We start from the raw sequence: 20,723 nt of genomic DNA on the forward strand, positions 1-20,723 counted from the left end.
TGCAGTGGGGAGAGGTATGCTTTCGTACGGAGGCAGTGGGGGATGTATGAGGACTAGAGAGGAACTGCGGGGCTTTGGGCTGTCCCGATCTCGCGGAACACGCGGCCTTCCCTGCCAAATGCTACGGCATTACGTCGCACGCCGTTGAACGCGACTGACGACAACTCACTTTCTCTCTATTGTCATTCACAGCTTACGTATTAGTGTGTCAATTTGTGATTGTGTGCGACTGTTTACATCGGATTTCTAACTATATCTTCGACCTAATATTAAATAAATTATTGTTAATTTATAAATTATTATAAAATTTACAAACTTTTTTAAATTATTTATTATTTATCAACGTGAAAAGCACAAAGTGAATTTAAAAATGACCTGACAAGTGTTTAAACATTTTTTTTATAATTTTATTTTATAACTCGAGTGTTTAAAACGGAAGATAATTTTTAATATAATTAGTGTTGTGATAAAAAAGATATATTTAACGGATTTATCCATTTTAAAATTAATTTAAATAATTAATAAATATTTATTAGAATAATGATGAGCTTTATTAAGAGAAGGGTGTTTTAAATTAACTCAGTCGGTATATTGACATACCGCGAGTGCATATGAGAAGTGGGTGAGGGAAAAATTGAAAAAGAAATACAGAAGCACGTGGCGGAATCGTGTGTTCAAATAAAGACTCGTTCGGACGACTATTTGCCTATGGGATGCATCTACCAGTGGACTCGGTTGGTTGTGGGGAGAATTACGATTCCGTCGGTTCCCACGAAGGTGCCGGACTCGTAGGCTCCTCCCTGATCCCTCTTAGAAACGTTGACGCAAGATACCCTGGTGAAGATAACGACGGGGCCAGGGGTGCCTCTATTGGAGGCGCCGGTCCAACTTCTGGAGCGAGCGGAGGTGAAATGAGCGAGGGTGCCGCCGTCGGCGAGCTCTGGTGGACTGAGAAACTCGTTGGTCAAGCACAAGCTGTACATCCTGAAGAATTAGTTCGAACTGGTAAATTTGGAGCTTTTAAATCGTTCATAAAATCATAAATGTTGTGTAAATCAAATTGATTTCATTTATTGATTATAAAACATCATGATTTAATGAATGAAAGTTGACGATGATACGGATAAATGCTTTCAGGTTCGCCCTACTTTCTTTGTAGTCAGCTACCAACACATTGGAGATCGAATAAAACTCTACCGGTTGCATTTAAAGTTGTAGCTCTAGGAGACATTGGTGATGGAACTCTCGTTACAGTTCGAGCAGGAAATGACGAGAATTGTTGCGCTGAGCTCAGAAATTCGACTGCTTTGATGAAGAATCAAGTAGCAAAGTTCAATGATCTACGATTCGTTGGTCGAAGTGGAAGAGGTAAGTGATGGCAAGACGTCCATTATTACCGTCAGTCTACAGTAGCCAAGTCTACTCAACAAAATCATCATAAAAAAGACCATTCCTTATAACAACTGTGAATCATCTAATGATCAGCCTAAGTATTGAAATAAAATTTCAAATAAATAGCTAGAAAATTTTTAAAATGAGATTGGATAATTTAACCTTGTAAATCACTCAATTTCCTAATAAAGAAGTAATTTTTTTATTTATTTAATCAACTGGAAAATTGTGAAATTAATTATCAAAACCAGTAGATATATTAAAAGAGAAGTTGAAAAATTCAATTAATATTCATCGATAAAAGTAATTAAAATTTTTTGAAATTGTTGCAAGTATTTATATATGATCATTCAACCACTTGAAAAAAATAACATAAAAATAAAAATGATTGTTCATGACAATTTGAAGTAAACCAATCTCCGTGGTGATATGAATATTCCGGAATAATAGAACATCTGGTTCTGGCACTGGGATTAGCAGCAACGTGCGAGCGAAAAGCCACCCTCAACCCTCTTGAAATCACGGTTATTGTAATCACCATCATCATCATCATCATCATCATCATCGAATGGTCTCTCTAGCAAACTCATCTCTCTCTCTTTTTGCTCTGCAACCCACCCTCATGTATCTCATCCCCTGATGTGATAGTTATAGTCTCTATCTTTGTTTCGTGGCCGCATCCGCGAACTGTTCCCGTTCCCGTCGCCCCCAGAGTCATTACTCGACGTCCGCCGCGAACCCCCGGACAAGCACGCGAAACAACTGGCCGTTAATCAGAAATCATCGTGACCAACCCCGGAGAGACCAGTAGTCTCTCAAAATCATGATGCTACCTACGTCATTCTAAACATTTCATTCTGTCCAATGGTCTGTTGGATCATGATCATGGTTAGTCAACAAAACCATCAACATCTTTTCCAATCATTTGCATCACTGAAATAACCACTTTTATTGAAAGCAGAAAATATTTCAACAAATTAACTCAAACACCTTTCTGATCATGATAATGTGCTAAAATATTAAATTAAATGTTATTTTGAATTTAATTAAAATTTCCTAGACGTCTAAAGAATGAATGTTATCAAGTAGCCTTGATAGAAGAAAAAATAAAAAAAAATTCTTCAAATGATTGGAATAGAATTAGTTGTCATCAAAAGTCCCTAGAGTGAAGCCCGGGTGATAGATACGCAATTGAAGGGGGAGTTATTCATCAGTAGTCAACTATTGCAATTCTGCTAGATATAGTAGACAAACACGGAGAGAGATATATAACAAATAAAAGGATGAGAGACAGTGAGAATGTTGGCCCTACAACCGAAACGATGCGTTATGAATCAGTTGTGCGTCGAAAACGAGCTAGATTTGCTCTCGTAGTATCATCTATTTTTCAGGTGGCATCATTTTGCTTGGAATATTGCTCTCGAAATGTCATGAATTCGAATCGATTGATTTTATTCTCCATTCAATATAAAATTAATAACTTTAGTCAAATATTTAACTTAATGCATTGAAATCATTTGATACAATTACAGAAACAATTAATCGTTTAAACCATCAAAAAGAATATCAATATAATGATTGTTTTTTTTTTAAATAATCAGTTGATATAATATTTTTTTCTCAATCTGTAATCTTCAATTTGACAATTGGATGAATTGCCAGAGGGAAAACGACGTAATACGACCACTAGTTTGCTATATTTCTGCCTCTATCCCTCCGTGTTACCAGTCGCGGTGTCTGTTTCGACAGTTTATTAATTTGATTGGTCCTGCATCATCCGGAACAATCCACAAACATACACAAAACATATTTCATCAATGTATATGAGACGGATGTGTGAGTAGATAAAATACAAAACCGGTAGTCCATCAAAGCAAAAGGTGAATCGTGCTCTTGCATTAATAGACGATTTGTTTTACTTTTTCTATTTTTAGTGTATCAGTTAGGTATTGTAGAATCAAACTGAATTATATAAATTATTCATCATTTTTTTTACAAAATATTATTAACAAAAAAATACTCACCTTATTGTGTAAACAAGTCTATTTTAAAATATTATTAAATATTGCTAAAATTCAATTCTTCATTATAATCAATTAATTAATTGATAAATACCATGGAAATTAGAATTGATAATAGTCCAGATAATCTTGACTCAACCTGGACGATATGAGAATATAAACTGGCAAGGGATTGATAAAATAAATGTTTTCATTATTAATATAGATTGATTAGCCAACTTCCACATACATAATGACTAATAAACGATCAAGATAGCAATATCTGAACAATCTGGAAATGACCTGCGTTAGTAATTATTTGACAATTGCAGAGACATCCTGGCTGGCAAGTGGCATAGGTTTCACTCCCCTAAAACCACCCTGTCACCCTCTTCAGCTCTTGCACCCCTTCCACGAGTATTAGCGAATGGTTTCGAGTGGTTTTGGATAGTCGGGAATTTCGAGATGCAAGGGGTAGATGAGAGAGAGAACGTTGACGCTAGTTCCGGAGAGAGCACAGTGGCGTTTTGGTGTAGGGATCTGACGCTATGCCCCATCTCTTGACGTCTACATCATCAACAATTCCTCCATACAGTCTATGTATGGACACTACACAACATCAGGCAATCCAATGACACTCAAACAGAGACAATGGTAGTGGCAAATGTTATATAGGTGGCACATACGCGTGGCCCGGTTTTGTCGTTGCTACCGTCGGCGCGGCCCATACCTGCATCAGTTGGAGAGTGTGCACGAGCCTGGGTTGGTTCCCTGTCTCTGCAGATGACCGTTCCCATCATCGAGTATTAACCGCAGGTCCCAGGCACGGGGAGCCGGACGCTCAAGCATTATTAGCCCCAAATGTGATGGACCCCAACTAGCTCTCTAGTTCGAGCTGATCTATCTCCAATGTCCTCCATCATCATTCTTTTTTTACATTTTTTTACATTCTTTTATTTTTTACCAGCTTTTATATAAGTTTCAAAAAATTTCATTTTTGACCTATCAATCATTTTCATTGAGTTCAGATGATTGTAAAACTAGTTTTTTTTCTACTATTTACAATATTTTATTAGATGGTTTTATATTAACAAAATATAACAATCTGTCACAAACCTAATAATTAGTTCAATATTTAATATGTTAATATAAAATAGAACAAGAATTATATAGAAGCACATTGTCCAATGAATTTCCCTATTTCTTATGTAAGACTAATCTAATATGTAGCATGAAAAAAGACATGATAAAATTTTTATTAAAATGTAATAATAATTAAAATAGTCAGTATTGAAGACTTATTTAAAAACAATGTTAAATAAAATGAATGCTTTATGGATTAAAATTACATTCATAAATTGAATACATAATGAAATTTGAAATTTTTGGTTGAAAATGCATAAATTTGTTAGAGATAAAATTTCCAAGATGTCAAAGATAGAAAAATGTTTTGCTTTTTCATGATTAATTGGAGTATTTATGGGAGATTTGAAATCAGGTATAAATAAAATCGCATACCTCAATGCAGTCAGTTGCAGTTCTCTAGGGGGGTGCAATAGGGGGAGGGTGTTTGATGCCCGTTATCATGTTGACAGACACAGCAGGGTAGGTTTGCTAGCCAGTTTAAGGGAGACAATTATAAATTGTTGACGTTTATGCCAGATTTGAAAAACAAATCAATGTGTTCAAAATGATATTCTGTTTCTCTTAAATTTATCCATTATTAATTTGTTTTCTAAAAATATTTACACATTATTTGGGTGAAATGATTCTTAAAAATAATTTAAATAGCTTAATAAAACATTCACAATCCATTCTTTGAGTTATTCCGAGTATTTTTAGGGCCCTTTTAAGACTAATAAAAGTTTACAAAGAAGCAGAATGAGACTCTGACGTGTTAGAAAGGTATTATGAGAATAAAAAAGAGAGAGAAGAAGACACTGGGAGCGGCGAATTACCAAATGCATATTAGCAAGCGACGGGCGCTCTTTAAGAGCTTGTAGTCAATCTCTCCGACGGACATTTATAGAGAGAGAATTAATATTCTAGACCTTCAACCTCTAGACCTTTTCTGATGATATATGTACCCTAGTACTTTACCATCATCCTCAGTGAGAATTATTTTTTTCATCCACAATCAACAAATCAATTAAAGTATGTGTTACTAATTCACACAAATCACTTCTTCAACAAACCATTGGTGTGAAAAAATTCTTTTTTCTACCAGTGAAAACAAGGAAAAAACTTTAAAGTCTTTTTACCATAAAAACACTTGATACTTTCATAAATTACATCTAATTATAAATAATGTAAAAATTCTTAAAAAGATGAAGAGAAAATAATTGACTGTGATTGGGAAATATACTTAACTTTTAAATGATTGAAATAATCAAATGATATCCTTTGAACTCACATGACCTGGAACCAAATGAATTTTTATAGCAAAAACCTCTTCATGATTGATGAGCCATTAAGCTCAGGCAATTACCTTTTCTTGCGGTGAGCCAACAAGAGAGAAAAGGCTCTGGCGACACCTGAATTGTTTTCCAGACAACGACTTTTTTTTATTGTCCATCTTGAGCTGTTAAACGAATTCTTAAATGTCTCATGTCTTCTAGACTATTCTCTAGTAGAAATCATACACTTTTCTTGTTTATATATACATTATTCTTCATTTTAATCAATTTTATTATTCTTGTTACAGGTAAAAGTTTTAGTATCACCATCACTGTCTCTACAACACCACCACAAGTAGCTACATACACAAGAGCTATCAAAGTCACTGTTGATGGTCCGAGAGAACCTAGATCAAAAACAAGTAAGATTCCTTTCATTTCATCATTAATTCAATTAGACATTTAATTTAGATTTCCTTGAGGTTTTCATTTTTCTGTTTAATTAATTAAAAAATTATTGCTTTGTTGACAAATGAACTCTTAATTGTAGGAAAATATGTTGATAATATAATAAGTGTTTACGAGAATAAATTTAAAAAATCGCGAGTCCCAAAAGTGTCGAAATGCTGATAATTTAGGCAAAGTCACAGTGCGGTAATAGCAAGTCATTACCGAGCAGATGGTGCACGATGATGCACTGGTCAACGTGAGGCACGTGTGCGTGTTTCGTTTAGGTCATGTTTTACGTGTGTACTATGCCTCCCACCTCAGTTCGCCTTTATGCAACGCGAAAATTAGTGTCCATGCATATATGAGGCATCCGCGGGGACTTTGCCAGGACCATTTGCGCTATTTCAATGTACAAGGCCTTTTGTATCCATGAAATCGTGGTCCACACCAATTTCTAGCTGCTTTCAATCTCATTTCCTCACTCATCAATTCCAAAATCATGTTCACAGCCAAAATGTCCTTCTTCTTAATTTTTATATCATTTTTGAAACCTTTTCAATTTCAAAAATGATATTTAATTCATCAAACTCGAAAAATAAAATTTTATTTATCATTTAACCCATTGTTAAGTAACTATCTGGATTATTTTTGTCATATCAAATCATAATTAAAGTATGATGCATTAGTTAAATATAATTTCACTTAAAATTCACTTCTCTGTCATAAATATCAATTTTTTTCATAGCTGTATCATTTTTCTGTTAGAATCACTGATTATTGTGGTATCTACACAAAAATTTTTTGTACAGTTCTAACGGTCAGCTATGATTAATAAAATTGATATTGAATACTAACAAAAAGCTCAACAAAGTCACAATTATATAAATGTAATGAGAGGTGGCAGGTGTGTTGCGGACTTGCGTCGCATTGTTAGGAGACAATGAGGCAGCGGTTGTTGTCCAGGTTCACGAGAGAGAAAGAGAAATAGAACCAACCAGTTCCCCCAAATACTCACATTGTCCTTTTCACAATTCCGTGAGGAGTAAAACGACACGCGTGTGAGAAGCGCACGCCAAGTCTGTCTCATGTATGCAATATGTTACAGTTCGTGTCTAACATGACAGCAAGTATCGAAGAGACATGTAGATCTTCTCAGAGAATCCTTTTTTCAGTCTAATTTTCACAGACAGGTCCTTATTTGAAAGCTATAAGAATTAATTTACTAAATTATGATTGTTTGGTCGTGAAAAGATGGTTATTTCATGAAATTTACTCCAATGGTGAACTTATTAATATTATCTGCAGATCATTACCTTTTTTTTAAAAATATTTTTTTACTTTTTAATGAGAATTTGAATTTCATGCTATGTTATTTAATCATTTAAATTTATCATTCCTATTTACTATTGCAATTAGAACTAGCAGAGTTAAAACAATGGCAAAAAATTGATAGTTTGATTTTTTATGATCATGAATCTTATTCCTAGAGGAGGGAAAGAAATAGAGAGGAAAGCCATGCTATTTCCGTCCTCGACAGCCGCCATACTTTGATTAGATAAACCAACTCACACTTACAACTTTTATGTATTACTCGAGACTCATTATTACTACGTAAATCTGGCCTACTTACCTGACAATAATTATTTATTCTATTCATATTTATTTGTTGGTTCTCCAATATTATATTCGCTGATAATAGCAATATTCTGATAAGCTCAATCAGCTCTAGGGTTTGTCTATATTTAAGGAAATTCTAATAGATTAGTTACGGAATCTGAGGAATGCTATTGAACCCACTCCATACACACAGTGGTCAAGATTCTTCATTATCCCACTCTGCTGTCAAGCTATAATTGCTTATGCTATTAATTTCTCATCAATCACTATTGATCAATCATCATCAAACATATAATTTGTCTTTTTTGTCTTCGTCACTCTGAATTAAGAATAGCTGTCTAGTAGTCTGATGCTGACAATTTTATTATTTAAAACGGTGTATTAAATAATAATTATATTTTCATTAATTTCTCTAATTTTTTAGGACAACAACATCAACAGTTTCGTGCTCTTGGTCTTGGCCAAAGACCTTTTCTTGATGCTCCAACATCATTTACGTCTCACTTGAGGGAACTAGAGAGAAGAAATAAACATCATCATCATCAAAGTCATTTACACAATCAGAACAATGGCAATAACACCAACAACAATTGTGGAAATACGAATAATACTCATTCAAATGCTTCACCTAACTCATCACATCTTGGAACAACTAGTGGGTCAAGTCATCAAGCCTGTTACAAACATAGTCCTCATAATGGTAAGAAGTCTATTGAGTTATATTTTATTTTAAATAAATACATTTCTCATTCAAAACTAATTATTAGAATATGATGTATTTTTTGTGTTGATTCTTGCCAAGTTTACTTGAAAAACCAGCTTGATAATAGTATTAAATTTATAAAAGAAGTTTATTTAATATAAAGAAAACTTGAATTAAAATTTTACCAACCAGCTTACCTTTCATCGGGTTTTGAATGTATAAATAACAAGGAAAGGTAATATATGAGTAAGTTGCGAAATGATAGAGACAGGAAGGAGAATTCTTAAGCTTAAGTTAAATAAAATACAACGTAAAAAATGCTCATATATCCATTTTCACTCTTGACCCTCCATTGAAAGGGTGCGCAATAGAAAGGGTTAGGAAGATCAAGCGAGAGAGAAGAGGAGGTGGAGACGTCGGACGTTTCGCGAGGTAATAGTTTCATACCTCGTTCCGGCTCTGCACCCTCTAATTCAGCGTAATAACGACATTCAACCTGCCGTTCCATCTCCCTCCTCTTCTTGTGCTGCTGAAGATACATAAAACATCAGCATCAGCTGCTGGCAGTGCATTCAGCGGCACTGTTGGCATTTTATTGAACCGAGGCCATCTTCCATCATGCCTTGCATCACCTCTCACTTTTTCTCCAAGTAAATAATTAGGTCAGACATTTGTCTCTTCTTCATTGTGATGATGAGGATCAGAGACCAGGTTCGACTGCAAGAAAGGATAGAATGACTTGGAGATTTTTTTTCTTCACTCCTGAGGCAAAAGAACCTGCAGAGTCCCGCATCAGTGGTCAAGACCTGATCAAAGTTAAGTAGACGACCATGCGTCGATACTGAGCAAGATCTCTTTGAAGCTGTGCTGCGGTTTTGTACCCTCTTGCCTGGTTCCAGCTTCTCCAAGTCGCTCTTGGATACTTGGTATCCTCCAATGCACCGTAGCACCACTTTCAGGTGGGCTTCCGGCCTCCCCCGCGCTACTTTTGGCCGCTGATGTAATTACCTCGTTTACCCTATAGGCGTTGCCGTCATTTTTTCTTTGCTGTGGTGAAGAAAAAAATTAAGTAAAAATTGTTACTTTGACTAGTTTGGTTTACTCAAGTGGTCATTGACTGTCTTCATCAATTCTTTCACTTTTTCTGTCTTTACAATTTTTTACAAAAAACAATAACTGTTATTTTCTTTCAATAACTATCAAGAAAAACGATTGAACAATTGCTCACTTATCAACATGGACACAAGTAATTTTTTTTAATTAGCTTTTAAATTTACTACTTAATGTTTTGTTTTAAGAGAAAACAACTGTCATCATTTTTTTAAAAAAGAATATTAATTGTCTTAAAACAATAAAAAAGGATGAAAATATTTAATCGATTTATTTTTTGTTATTTATCTCTTTAAATAACTGATATTTGATGCATATAACGATTTCCTTGAATTTCATTCCCAAATGTTTTTCGAACACCACGAAAGTGCTGATTTGAAATTGGTACTCAAAAATAATCCAAACACTGATGATCCAAAATATCAAAATGATCAGCAATTTTCTTGTTCAATTCGCCACCAATTCGGTGCGAGAGATCATAAGCTGTTGCAGTTATATCACGTATATTTCACGTGCACGTCTGCGTAATACCAGGGATCGATCGATCGTTTCTCGATCCAACCGTTCTTCAATCCGCTTGTTTTTGCTGAACCGATTTCTTCTGCCAGGCCATCAGACTTTTTTTTCTTCATTTTATTGTTCAGATATATACATTTCCATCTAGTCATTATTTTTTTTTTATTACAAATATTATTACCTACACTTTCCTTTCATTTGCATTTATTAATTGAATATCATAACTATTCAACTTTAAAGTCTAGAATAATAATAATTTTTTTTATATCAAATTTTCATTTTAAAAATAAAAAACCGTCTATATGAAGACGACTGAATAAAGAAAGGTTGAAAGCCATGAAAAGTAAGCATCACATCAAATTAATAAAAAAAAAAGAAAGATCCTTGCGCGACTCTGTCTCTTATAATATAACCGTGTCCGTTTCTCGTTTTCTCCCGAGAGGCTCATCTTGAGTCGTGATCGGGGTAATGAGACCCAGGGTTCTCTCGCGGGGGCCCCCAAAGAAAACGAGTCGAGACAAAGAGATGAATAAGCATAGGATTAACCAACAACTATAGCTACAGAAGAAAGATAGAAAGAAAGAGAAAATGAGGTGAAGAGAATAGTGGGAGCGAATTATCATTGGAAGGGGTAAGGACTCTGATTATGGGGTGTCAAACAATCACACTGATTGTACATTCGCTGCTAACTCCTTCTGTCTACTTTTGGATCTACGTCTTCTCCCCACTTTTTGTTTCTTTAATTCAACTTTATACCTCTCGAAGCTTGAATTTTTTTAAACTAATCATACAATATTATACTATTTTTTAACACTTCCCTCTGAGAAAATTTTTATCCATAGCATATAATCCTTTCATTTCAAAAAAATTATTTTCAACTTGACTTCTCTTTTTAAATAATCCTTTCAGATAATACCAAGCTCATAAGAACATTTTCAAATATTAGTTTAAAATCTTCAAAAGAATTTATTTTCAAATGTTAAAATTTATTCAATTTTTATAAATTGAGTGAGTATTTTTTAAAAATTAAATTCTATTTTTAAATTTAGAATTTATTTCAATTATTAAAACTTTACTTACATTCTAAAAAATCATCCTCGAAAAAAGACTTCATGTCTTTTTAATAATAAAAAAAATCATTTTTGTTTTTAATCTTATGTGTCAACAATCAAAATAATTTTTCACTGCAAAACTTTGTGTGGAATAAGGAAAAAATGAATTCGAGTTTCTGTTATATTTAAGTGCTCATACTTGAACTCATCGGGTTGTTTTTAGCTTTAAACGATCAAGTAATCGAGCAGAAAAGGCATGTTGGATAATCCACAGATGCACTGGAAGCTCAAACGGTAGTGGTTGCGGGTGGAAGTAGTTGTATTCTACCAACACAACCTGGATGAAAGAAAACACGAGACGTAACAACAAATGGACATATCCTGGGTATTTACCTATTTACCAAGACCCTTAGCTACGTTTCCCACGTATTCTGTTAGCTATGAGGTTGAAAATTTCTTGAATCTTTCTCGTCTTCTTGAATTTGTTGCTTCTTTACTTTATACTTATCTTTCTCTCTCTTCTCTATAAGTCATTTTATGATGACTTATGACTCGTTTTCCTTGTCTCTTATTTTATTTCTACCGGCTCGAGCACTTTGACATTTTTACCAGCGACCAAATTGTCTCGCATAGTCCTCTAAGAGACTCACAATGCGTAGTATGGCGCAACCCTGCGGTAAACTGGCTCGTGGATGACTCCATAACTTGAGAAGATGGAAAAGACCTGGCAAATTTTTCACTTAACTCGCAAAATAGCATTCTGTCATTGCTTGTTGAATAAAATAAATTTTTAAACTGTTTCATCATAAGTTACTCTATCAAGATCCTTTCCTTACGCAGAAAATTTCAATCTATGCTCAGAAATAATTATATTAATATTTATCTTAATTCATCTCATAATTCTTCAATAATCTTGCAAACTAATTTATTTTCAATTAATTAAGTTTAGCTTACTACAAAGGTCTTGAAAAGACTAACCATTTTTAGTGATCGAATAAAGTATTAATTAATGTTTACAAGACTAAAGATAAATTTTGACAAAATTTAAAATCTCAAGTGTTAACATGAGGGTTGGAGTAGGGGTCTATCTTGATAGGAGTGCACATGACACTTTCCTAATTGCTGGGTGCGAGCACCCTTTAAGAAAGCAGCCCTTACTCAATATCAGAAACTAAACTTCTAAGTTGTGTAATGAGTAAAAATTTTGTTAAACCATAAATTGTATGAAATTCCAAGAAATTATCCTTGGACGTCAACTTTTATCAATCATTATCTCAATCTCGTCCGGTTTCCATCCTGATACATCCAACATGAGGTACTTAAGGAAATATTGTGGCTATGCTTAGTTAAACCGCGATAAATATAGAGAATTGTTAGTCATCTATTTTAAACGATTTTTAAAAAATAATTACATTTGAATGAATCTACCAAAAATAAGCAATTTATAACTCAGCTAGTACAGTTCAGAGCCAGGAAGTCAGGCGTCAAATCTCTGATTTGTCTCCGACAGGTTCTTGATAAGTTCGATGACTTCCGTCTCCACTGGCGCCTTAGATAGATTGTTCCACTCGTCGAAAATTAATAGACTTTTTTCATAATATTTAAGATCAAAAATACATTCTTAGGGGTAAAAGCATCAATATGTACGCCACTACTTGATATTGAAGAACTTTATCACATTTTCTCAATATTGATGATTTAAAAAATCACTCCATTGTACATAAATATTTTTATAGAGTATCAAAATGAATAATGTGTAGAATATTATTGATGATATGGCAAGATTAAAACAAGAGAAATCGTTTGAAGTGTAGAGCCTTTAATTTAATGGGGCAATAGTTTCTTGTGTTATGAATATTTTTATTTTTGATACTCACATTTTTTATACAAATGATAAAAGATCAATTTTGTCGATTGAATGTCTCGAATCTATTCCCACGGCTTCATCAGGTTCCAGATCATTGGTCAAGAACGTCCATCATTTTTCCGCTGTTTTTATCGCTCCAAGTGTATTTCTTCAGAGCGTCTAGTTTCGTCATTCATTCATGCTTCTGTTACCTGTGAAAATTTTTTCAATTGAATTTTAATTCAATTTCATAGCGATAAATCATTAAATTCATGTCCCTAATGTTTTCATAATTTTTTGAATTTTTTCGATGACTCGTCAAGGTCGCAAATGACATTCTTACGTCTACTGACATTCCTAAACGGTAAATAGAAGGCATCCATGAAGGCGTGATGATGGAAAAACGTCTCAAGTTCCGTTGGAATCGTGACTTGGTGAATCATCAGATCTAACTGGCTGATAATGATCTCGAATAAACCTGGAAAATGACAAAAAAAAATAACAAATTGAGAATTAAAATAAAATATTCGATGACATTTCAGATGATTTAAGCAAATGTTTGGAATTCCTTGAAGTATTAAACCTGTCCAGGACTGCAAGAATCACCGGAAATTCTTGAAATCGTTCACTGACGACCTTCTGCTGGATCATGACTTGAATTAAAATAAAATTGTCATAAATTCATTCAGTCAATAAACTCAATTCTTCAAAGGATCTTTTTCATCAATACTTAGGAGTATCCTTTTATAAAAATCATTCTACATTCCCAGATGAGGGCAATTATTTATTCCGAATTTTGTCTTATAAAAAAGATGAAAAAGAAGAACCTCTTTGTGCGGAAACGACGGAAGTTGAGTCTGGGGCCAAGTGAATTAGACCCTGAAAGAGTTTGTAGTAAGCAGTAACCTCTATCTTGCGTTAACTTTAATATTCTCTTCCTCCTTTGATATTGTTTTGCTTTTATTCGTACACGAAATTCCTGTACTCATAACTGCAGGTACATTGGATCGGCCGTGTCGACGTGAAAGTCAGGTACGATGATGATCGGTAAAAGATGAACGGGAAGCGATGCCCAGAGTAGGAAGGCCATGAAGAGGGAGAGAAAGAGGTGAGATGAAGATGAAGAAAAAGACTAAAAGGGTTGGAGCAGTTACGTGATCCACGCTCGAGAGCTCACAGATTCAGTCTTTCATCTTGCCACCTCCTACTTCAACTTCTTTTCTTCTCTGTCTTCTTGTTCATCATCTTCTTCATCATTTCGATCTTCTACTGCTTGTCCAACAAGTCGATTTCGACTGGATTCACTTAAGCCGCCCACTATACGCACCTGAGAAGGTCAAATCTTCAATCGGGTTATCAATTTTGTGTTTTCTAAATTATACCATTGCCCAAATAATCAATTAATGTTTTATTAAAGGTTTTTTTAAATTATTTGGGAAAAAATTATAAAATTGTCCTTTCATTTATTTAATATCAAAATTAATTGTATTTAACAAAATAATTTCGTGAATGTTTGATAAAAAGGATTAGAACTAAAATTGATTCTAAGAAGATGTTTTTACAGTTCTTTTACAAAAGGAAAAGGAGAAAACAAGCGTTTAAAAATTTTTCTGAGAAGTTTTGGTTGCCGGAAACAATGATTTTTGATAATACGGTGTGACGATTGACGATAGAGTTTGTAGCATTTCCAAGGAGACGATTTACTATAAGGATAGTATAAGAGAAGAAAGAAAGGAAGTAGAAAGAAGGTTAGAGATCTTTCTGGAGGGTCAGCCCTCTCATTAGCGTCTGCCATGAGACTGTCTTTTAGATGTGAGACCGGTCTTTTAGCGGAAATTGACATTTGCAGTTAAATATAATCGACAAGATAATTTATTCTCTACTGCAGAATCATAAAAAAAATTATCTAAAAAATGACCACTTGTGAATATCTATTATTTCAGTGGTATTACAAGAAATGAAAGTTTCAATTGATGTTCCGATGGTTGGATATTTTGTCTAGTCAATTGTTGATCGTCGATTAATTAAGTAAGTGAGAAAAGAAGTTGAGAAAAAGGAGAAAAAATTGAATAGTTATTTCGTTATGTCACGGCTGGCAGGGTGGCAATAATAACTTTTCCATACTTCCGTTATTATTCTTATTTTCCATTGTTTTATATTACTTTATTTCAATTTTAATTTTACGATATCATTTTTTTATTCCATGTTTTTTTAAATGCTAGCTACGCACGTACTCACCTCTCTGTTTTCACGTTCCGCATTACGACGACAGAATTTTCTGTTGGATGATTTCACTTTTTTTCATCATCATCATCTAGACTCTTAAAATGTTTACTCCATCAACCTAAAAAATTTTATGACAAAAATATGAATAAATTAAATGTATAACATGATAAAAATTTATTAGAATCTAATTAATATTGAGAAAATCAATGATAATTTTTGTACTAATTGTTCTTTATGTAGAATTATAAAAAGAAAAATGAAAAAACACTCACAATAAGTAAAATTGAAAATTTAATTAAATGATAAAAAGTTTGTGTTACAAAGTAACGGAAATCTTTCGTCACATTTAAAAATTGAATCAATGGATCGATCAAGTGGTGTCGAAGGATCGTAAGTCATATTCGTGGTAAGCAGCAATTACGTTTGGTCAAGAAAAAAGAGAATAAGAAAGAAGACCTGGTTTCCGGACACGCCACTGGCCCCATTCATGCCCATGAACCTTCATTCACCCTCTGAAAATTACTCCAAGTGATGCCGAAGAAGCCAAAACAGTTGAACGATGAAAGAAGTAGGAGAAAAAAAGGGAAAATGAATTTTGTCTTCTGTTTCGATCCTTTCCCATGTCTCCTTTGCTTAACGAAATCTCAGTATCTATTGTGTCATATCCACACACATCATCTGCAATTATTGGCAATGCGTGCGTGCGAATCTATTGTTAGACCTCATTCGAGTGCGCTAAACAGATTTCCGTCCTCTTATAATCTTCATAAGAGCAGCCAATGGGTTTCTGAATAGCCAAAAAAGACTGTGTCCGGTCTTCTTTTCACCTTATTCTCTTCTCTTAGTTGATCCGCAAAGATGAAAGAACATTTTTCATCACTTCTACACGAAACAGGATGCAGAATCAACCAAAAAGTTCTTATTGATCGTGAGAATAAACTTTTAAATAAACTCAAAAAAACAATTAGCATGGGAACTTATTTTTCTTCCAAGCAACATCCTTTTTCAATTATTGTGACTTGTCACTCTTTGTACATCAGCATTTTGTTACCTTTCAACAGCTTTTCAAGAGCTTTGATAGTTATATTATATCATGGAATTGGATACAACATGAATATATCCATAATTATTCATTCATTGGTGATTGATTCGTCATCTCCAAAGCATCATTGGTTGATAAGTTAAGTTACCTTTTTTATAGATTTTATTTGTTCTAATGAATCTAATCAATATTTTTGATTTTTAGTTTAATCAAGATATTTCTTCGTTTAAATTTATCACCATAAAAAGCCATGCCTTGAAGATCTAAAAGAAAAAAAGATGATTTATTGATATACTTGATCAAAACAACAATCTAACATAATTATATTAAATAAATTGCTCCGATAAATAGTAAAAAAAGCTACAATATTGTAACGACTGGCGTTGTAAATAATAAGACGAGCTAAATATAAAGAAAACAAAATAAAATGAAAAGAAATTGAGATACGAAAAGTAAAGTAAAGTGGGGCTTCGGTTCCCACCGAGATAGATGCTCGTTCGGTCGTGTAACGTAAGTCGATATTACGTCGTATCGATATACTTGTTTGATATCCATATAGTTGTATCGAGTGCGTCGTTGCACATATATTGAACACGGTTATACTAACACCCCTTATGTATATACATATAAGATTGTTGCTCTGGCACTTTTATTTTGCTTACGACAAGAAAAGGGACGACGAGAGAAGTCTTACGCATACGAGAGATCGCGGCTCAGGAAACTCGCGACTTCTCTCTTTGCTGTATATACGTATCGCTTACCATCAACGATTTCTTCTTATATAAAGTATTCCAGGGATAGTGTTTCTTCTCAGGAACGACAAGATCTTGAGGACAACGAAGCAACAAAAGAATTGATTCAGGTTCCTTTCCAACTTGATGAACTGTCCTTTAAAAAATTAATATATTCATCATCAACATCTAAAATAAAATAAAAATGAATAAGTTTATTTATAAAGAATTGACTAGAAAGAATAATGCTACTGAAAATTTTTAGGAGATACTGTATCTTATGCAAATTTAATTGGGGTCTATTTAGAAGATATGTTGAAATATGGAAGATAATTGTGACTAACAGGTGACTGAAGAAAGCAAAGATTGAATTAGGTATGTCTTGGAGATGTTTTGGGGATTGGTTTGCAAACCACTGGGGGATCAGTTGCTCTACACTGAATTCTGTGGACTGATCTGCTGACCGAAGGAGCACCGCGCACGAGTCCTGACCAAAGGAACTCCGACCGAGGCTGTTTACTACCACTCTGCGGGTGTGAAACCACAGTCAGGCGGTTTTGGCGCATAGTCCTTTCGACCATCTACTTAACGAACCATCCATTGACCGTCATCATTTTGTCCTTCATTGGTTTACTAGTTTTCTTCATCAATAGAGTAATTTTTTTCTCTTTTACAGTTTTTTACTTGTTCCAATCTAAAAGAAATCCATATTCAATCTCAATTCTACATCACATCAACACTTTTTCTCATTAAATTGAAAAATAATTAAAGAAAATTTTCGATGATCTTCAAAGTCTGTCAGTATATTAGTGAATTAAGAGTTTTTGTTCGGACTGTATCAGTAAAACTTTCTTCAAAAAAATCCTTTAGAAATTTCTTTTCAATTTCTACTGTCTCATCTGTACATTCTGTTTATTTTAATGTATTATTTTCTTTTCTCTATAGACTTCTTCTTATTGTCTGACTCTGGTATTCGACAGAGACGTCTGTTATCCAACATATGGCTCGTCCAACCGTCTTGTAGTGGCGTGGCCCTTTGTTTTGCGATTGTTATGCTTGTAATAGCGGCAAATACGCGAGTCCACTTTTGGTAATCATCTTCTACCCTGCCTACAAACTGCAGGCGGTGTTCTTTGAGTCCTCTGGTGACCTCGACCTTCTTGCCCCTCCGATCCTCCTCTAATTAAGTCCTTCATCCTCGAAAAGACATTTTTTCATTATTTTTTACAAAATTTATAATGCAAAATGTTTTTTCCACTTTTTCCTTTCAACGAACTTGTAACAGCTCAATTTTAAACCAACACCTAAAAAATGTTTACTAAGTAGCAGATAAAATAGTCATCAAATAATCATAAACCAACTTATTTTACTGCTACTTTATTTTATATGTTTCTGATGTAAAATTTATCGTGATTTATTCTTAATTAAATTCTTAACCTCAAAAGGAAATGTTTTTCTATTTTTGGTATCAAATAATTATTTGATAGAACTATTAAGTTATAAATAAAAAGATTTGTTCTATAAAATTTAACCTCAAAAATCGACTAATCATTATTATACTTACATTTCTCCACGGTTCAGAGGAAGATTCATGGAACTCAATAGTGGCCAACGCCCTTGAGGCTCACTACGAAAGTGACAGTGGGACTTAGGAATTACCAATGACCAGGCTTTTTCCATAAGATTAGTTGTTGATTCCATATAAAGTCACAATCTGTTTCGCAATCAAGTCCTCCAACACAAATCCAACTTCATAATCAACCAATTCAACTGTTTTCTCTCATCAAAATAATCTTTGTCTTTAACTCTTTCATTCTACATCTCTTGAGGAAACAATTCGCAATGGCATTTTCTCATAAAAAAAATTTATAATCATGAGAAAACTATTTTATATTTTTTTTTCAGTCGTTTAGGTAGTAATCAAGATGAGATTGACTTACTTTTATTTTATTATGAGGAAATATAGTTCTGTCGAGAATATAATTGGTCGTTAAAGACGAGATGATTCATGTTGTCAATTAATTCACTATTACTCACTCGTTGATTAATATACAATCACATACGAAAAAAACCCAATGCCATGCGTCATTGTGCGAATTTCTTCCAAGACATTCATCAGAATTGAATTAATCATTATTTGGATATTTTTAGTAGCATTTTATTTGATGTGAATAGAAATGAAATTTTAATCATAATTTACATGTTAATTGTTTCAGATAACAATGTAAGTACTGCAGAATGGACTTACCCGTCAACAGCACCGTCGTATCCTGCTCCTTCAGGAAGTGATGGTGGGTCGTATTCTCCTTTACCTGCTGGAGCTTTTTCTTATCCTGGAGAATCGTTATCTCACCATCCAACGACGGAACCTGTTCCATTACCAGCAGGTAATTGTATTGCAATATAAAATAAAAATAAACAGAGTTCAGTAATTTGATTATGAAATAATATAATATAAAAGACCTAAATGACAGAATTGTTATGCATGATGCTTTTCAATTATCAACTTTTAATAAATAATAAATAATCATAACAAATTTTAATAAGCTTATTTTTATTTAATAAATCAATAACTAGTAAAATTTTTCATTGAGATTTATTTCTGAGCATGAGATCCACAATTAAAAAAAATTATTTTTAATATTAATAATTCTAATTTTAATTAAAATTAATTGAGATTTTTGCCTTACTTTAATCTTCAAGATAATTTTATCCAAAATAAATTATTTATTATAAAATTAATAAAAAATATTGTTGGATTTCTAGTTCTGACATCTGATAGTCCTCAAGATGCTTACACGCCAAACTGTGTTACGATGTATCCTTCACATACATCAACATCATCGAATCTTCCCTTGGTACCTGCCAAACCAACAGACTCCGAGATTTTTCCAGCAAGTGCGCCAGGAGGGAATAGTCCTGTTTACCACTACGGTTCTTGGGCTTCAGGACCAAGTACACCTGTACCAGTACCTTCTCACAACTACAATCCCAACTATCAGGGGTATTATAATAATCCAAGTCAGAATTATATCAGTCCAACACCCATGGTTTTGTATCCTCAACTCTATAGCACAGTTAATCAAAATCAGATTCATTTGCATCTCCATGGGGACTTAAGTGAGGACCAACTAACTATTGCAAGTGGAAATCTGACCATTAGCAGCAACAGACTGGAAATCGGTGTGATGGGTGAGGAGAATGAACAAAGGAATGATGTTTGGCGGCCATATTAAACGTGATTGTGTTTATTAATGATAAATAGTGATGTTAAAATAAAATATTAGAACACTTGTGAAGTGTTTAAAGGGTTTCCGTTAGGAAATTACCATCTATTAATGTAAATATGCAGGATATTTTCCATAAATAAAATAAAAATAATCATTTAATATTTTTCAAGCATTTCTTGGTCATATTTTGATAATAAATATTTTTTTTAGGAATAAATGTGAAGTGAATGGGACTTTTATGATCCATCAACTCTAAATCTATGGACGAAGCATTTAATATTTAAAGATTCGGTGCGTGTGTCGAAGCGATGGTTAGTTGTGGTTTAAGCAGGCAAAGTTCTATATAGTGAACTGTAGTTCTGGTCGTTTGGTAGCTTCCTTTATTAGCAATCAACCCTTCCTCTCTTGCCCT

General features: G+C 33.6%; 1 protein-coding gene across 2 annotated transcripts; it reads left to right on the top strand.

Annotated features, from left to right (window-relative positions):
* Window positions 1-480: 480 nt before the first annotated feature.
* Window positions 481-20,470, top strand: LOC118074396 (protein lozenge-like). Of its 2 annotated transcripts, XM_035095574.1 has the most exons (7): window positions 481-1,005; window positions 1,138-1,368; window positions 6,097-6,210; window positions 8,280-8,555; window positions 19,298-19,468; window positions 19,848-20,085; window positions 20,174-20,342. In XM_035095574.1, the coding sequence occupies exons 1-7, from the start codon at window positions 714-716 to the stop codon at window positions 20,199-20,201; spliced, it is 1,350 nt and encodes a 449-aa protein (XP_034951465.1). In that variant the 5' UTR covers window positions 481-713; the 3' UTR covers window positions 20,202-20,342. The 2 variants fall into 2 exon arrangements, with proteins under 2 accessions (XP_034951465.1, XP_034951464.1); XM_035095573.1 differs by having other exon boundaries at window positions 19,848-20,470.
* Window positions 20,471-20,723: the final 253 nt, after the last annotated feature.

This window comes from Chelonus insularis, unplaced genomic scaffold (genome assembly GCF_013357705.1).
Source record: "Chelonus insularis isolate UGA/USDA-ARS -01 unplaced genomic scaffold, ASM1335770v1 contig_135_pilon, whole genome shotgun sequence".
Classification (NCBI taxonomy): domain Eukaryota; kingdom Metazoa; phylum Arthropoda; class Insecta; order Hymenoptera; family Braconidae; genus Chelonus; species Chelonus insularis.

What these genes read in the sequence shown, in the direction of transcription:
- LOC118074396 (XM_035095573.1), top strand. Translation starts at nt 714, where the DNA reads ATGCATCTACCAGTGGACTCGGTTGGTTGTGGGGAGAATTACGATTCC. An exon ending in TGAAGAATTAGTTCGAACTG is followed by an intron (nt 1,006 to 1,137) that starts GTAAATTTGGAG and finishes AAATGCTTTCAG; the next exon opens with GTTCGCCCTACTTTCTTTGT. An exon ending in AGAACCTAGATCAAAAACAA is followed by an intron (nt 6,211 to 8,279) that starts GTAAGATTCCTT and finishes CTAATTTTTTAG; the next exon opens with GACAACAACATCAACAGTTT.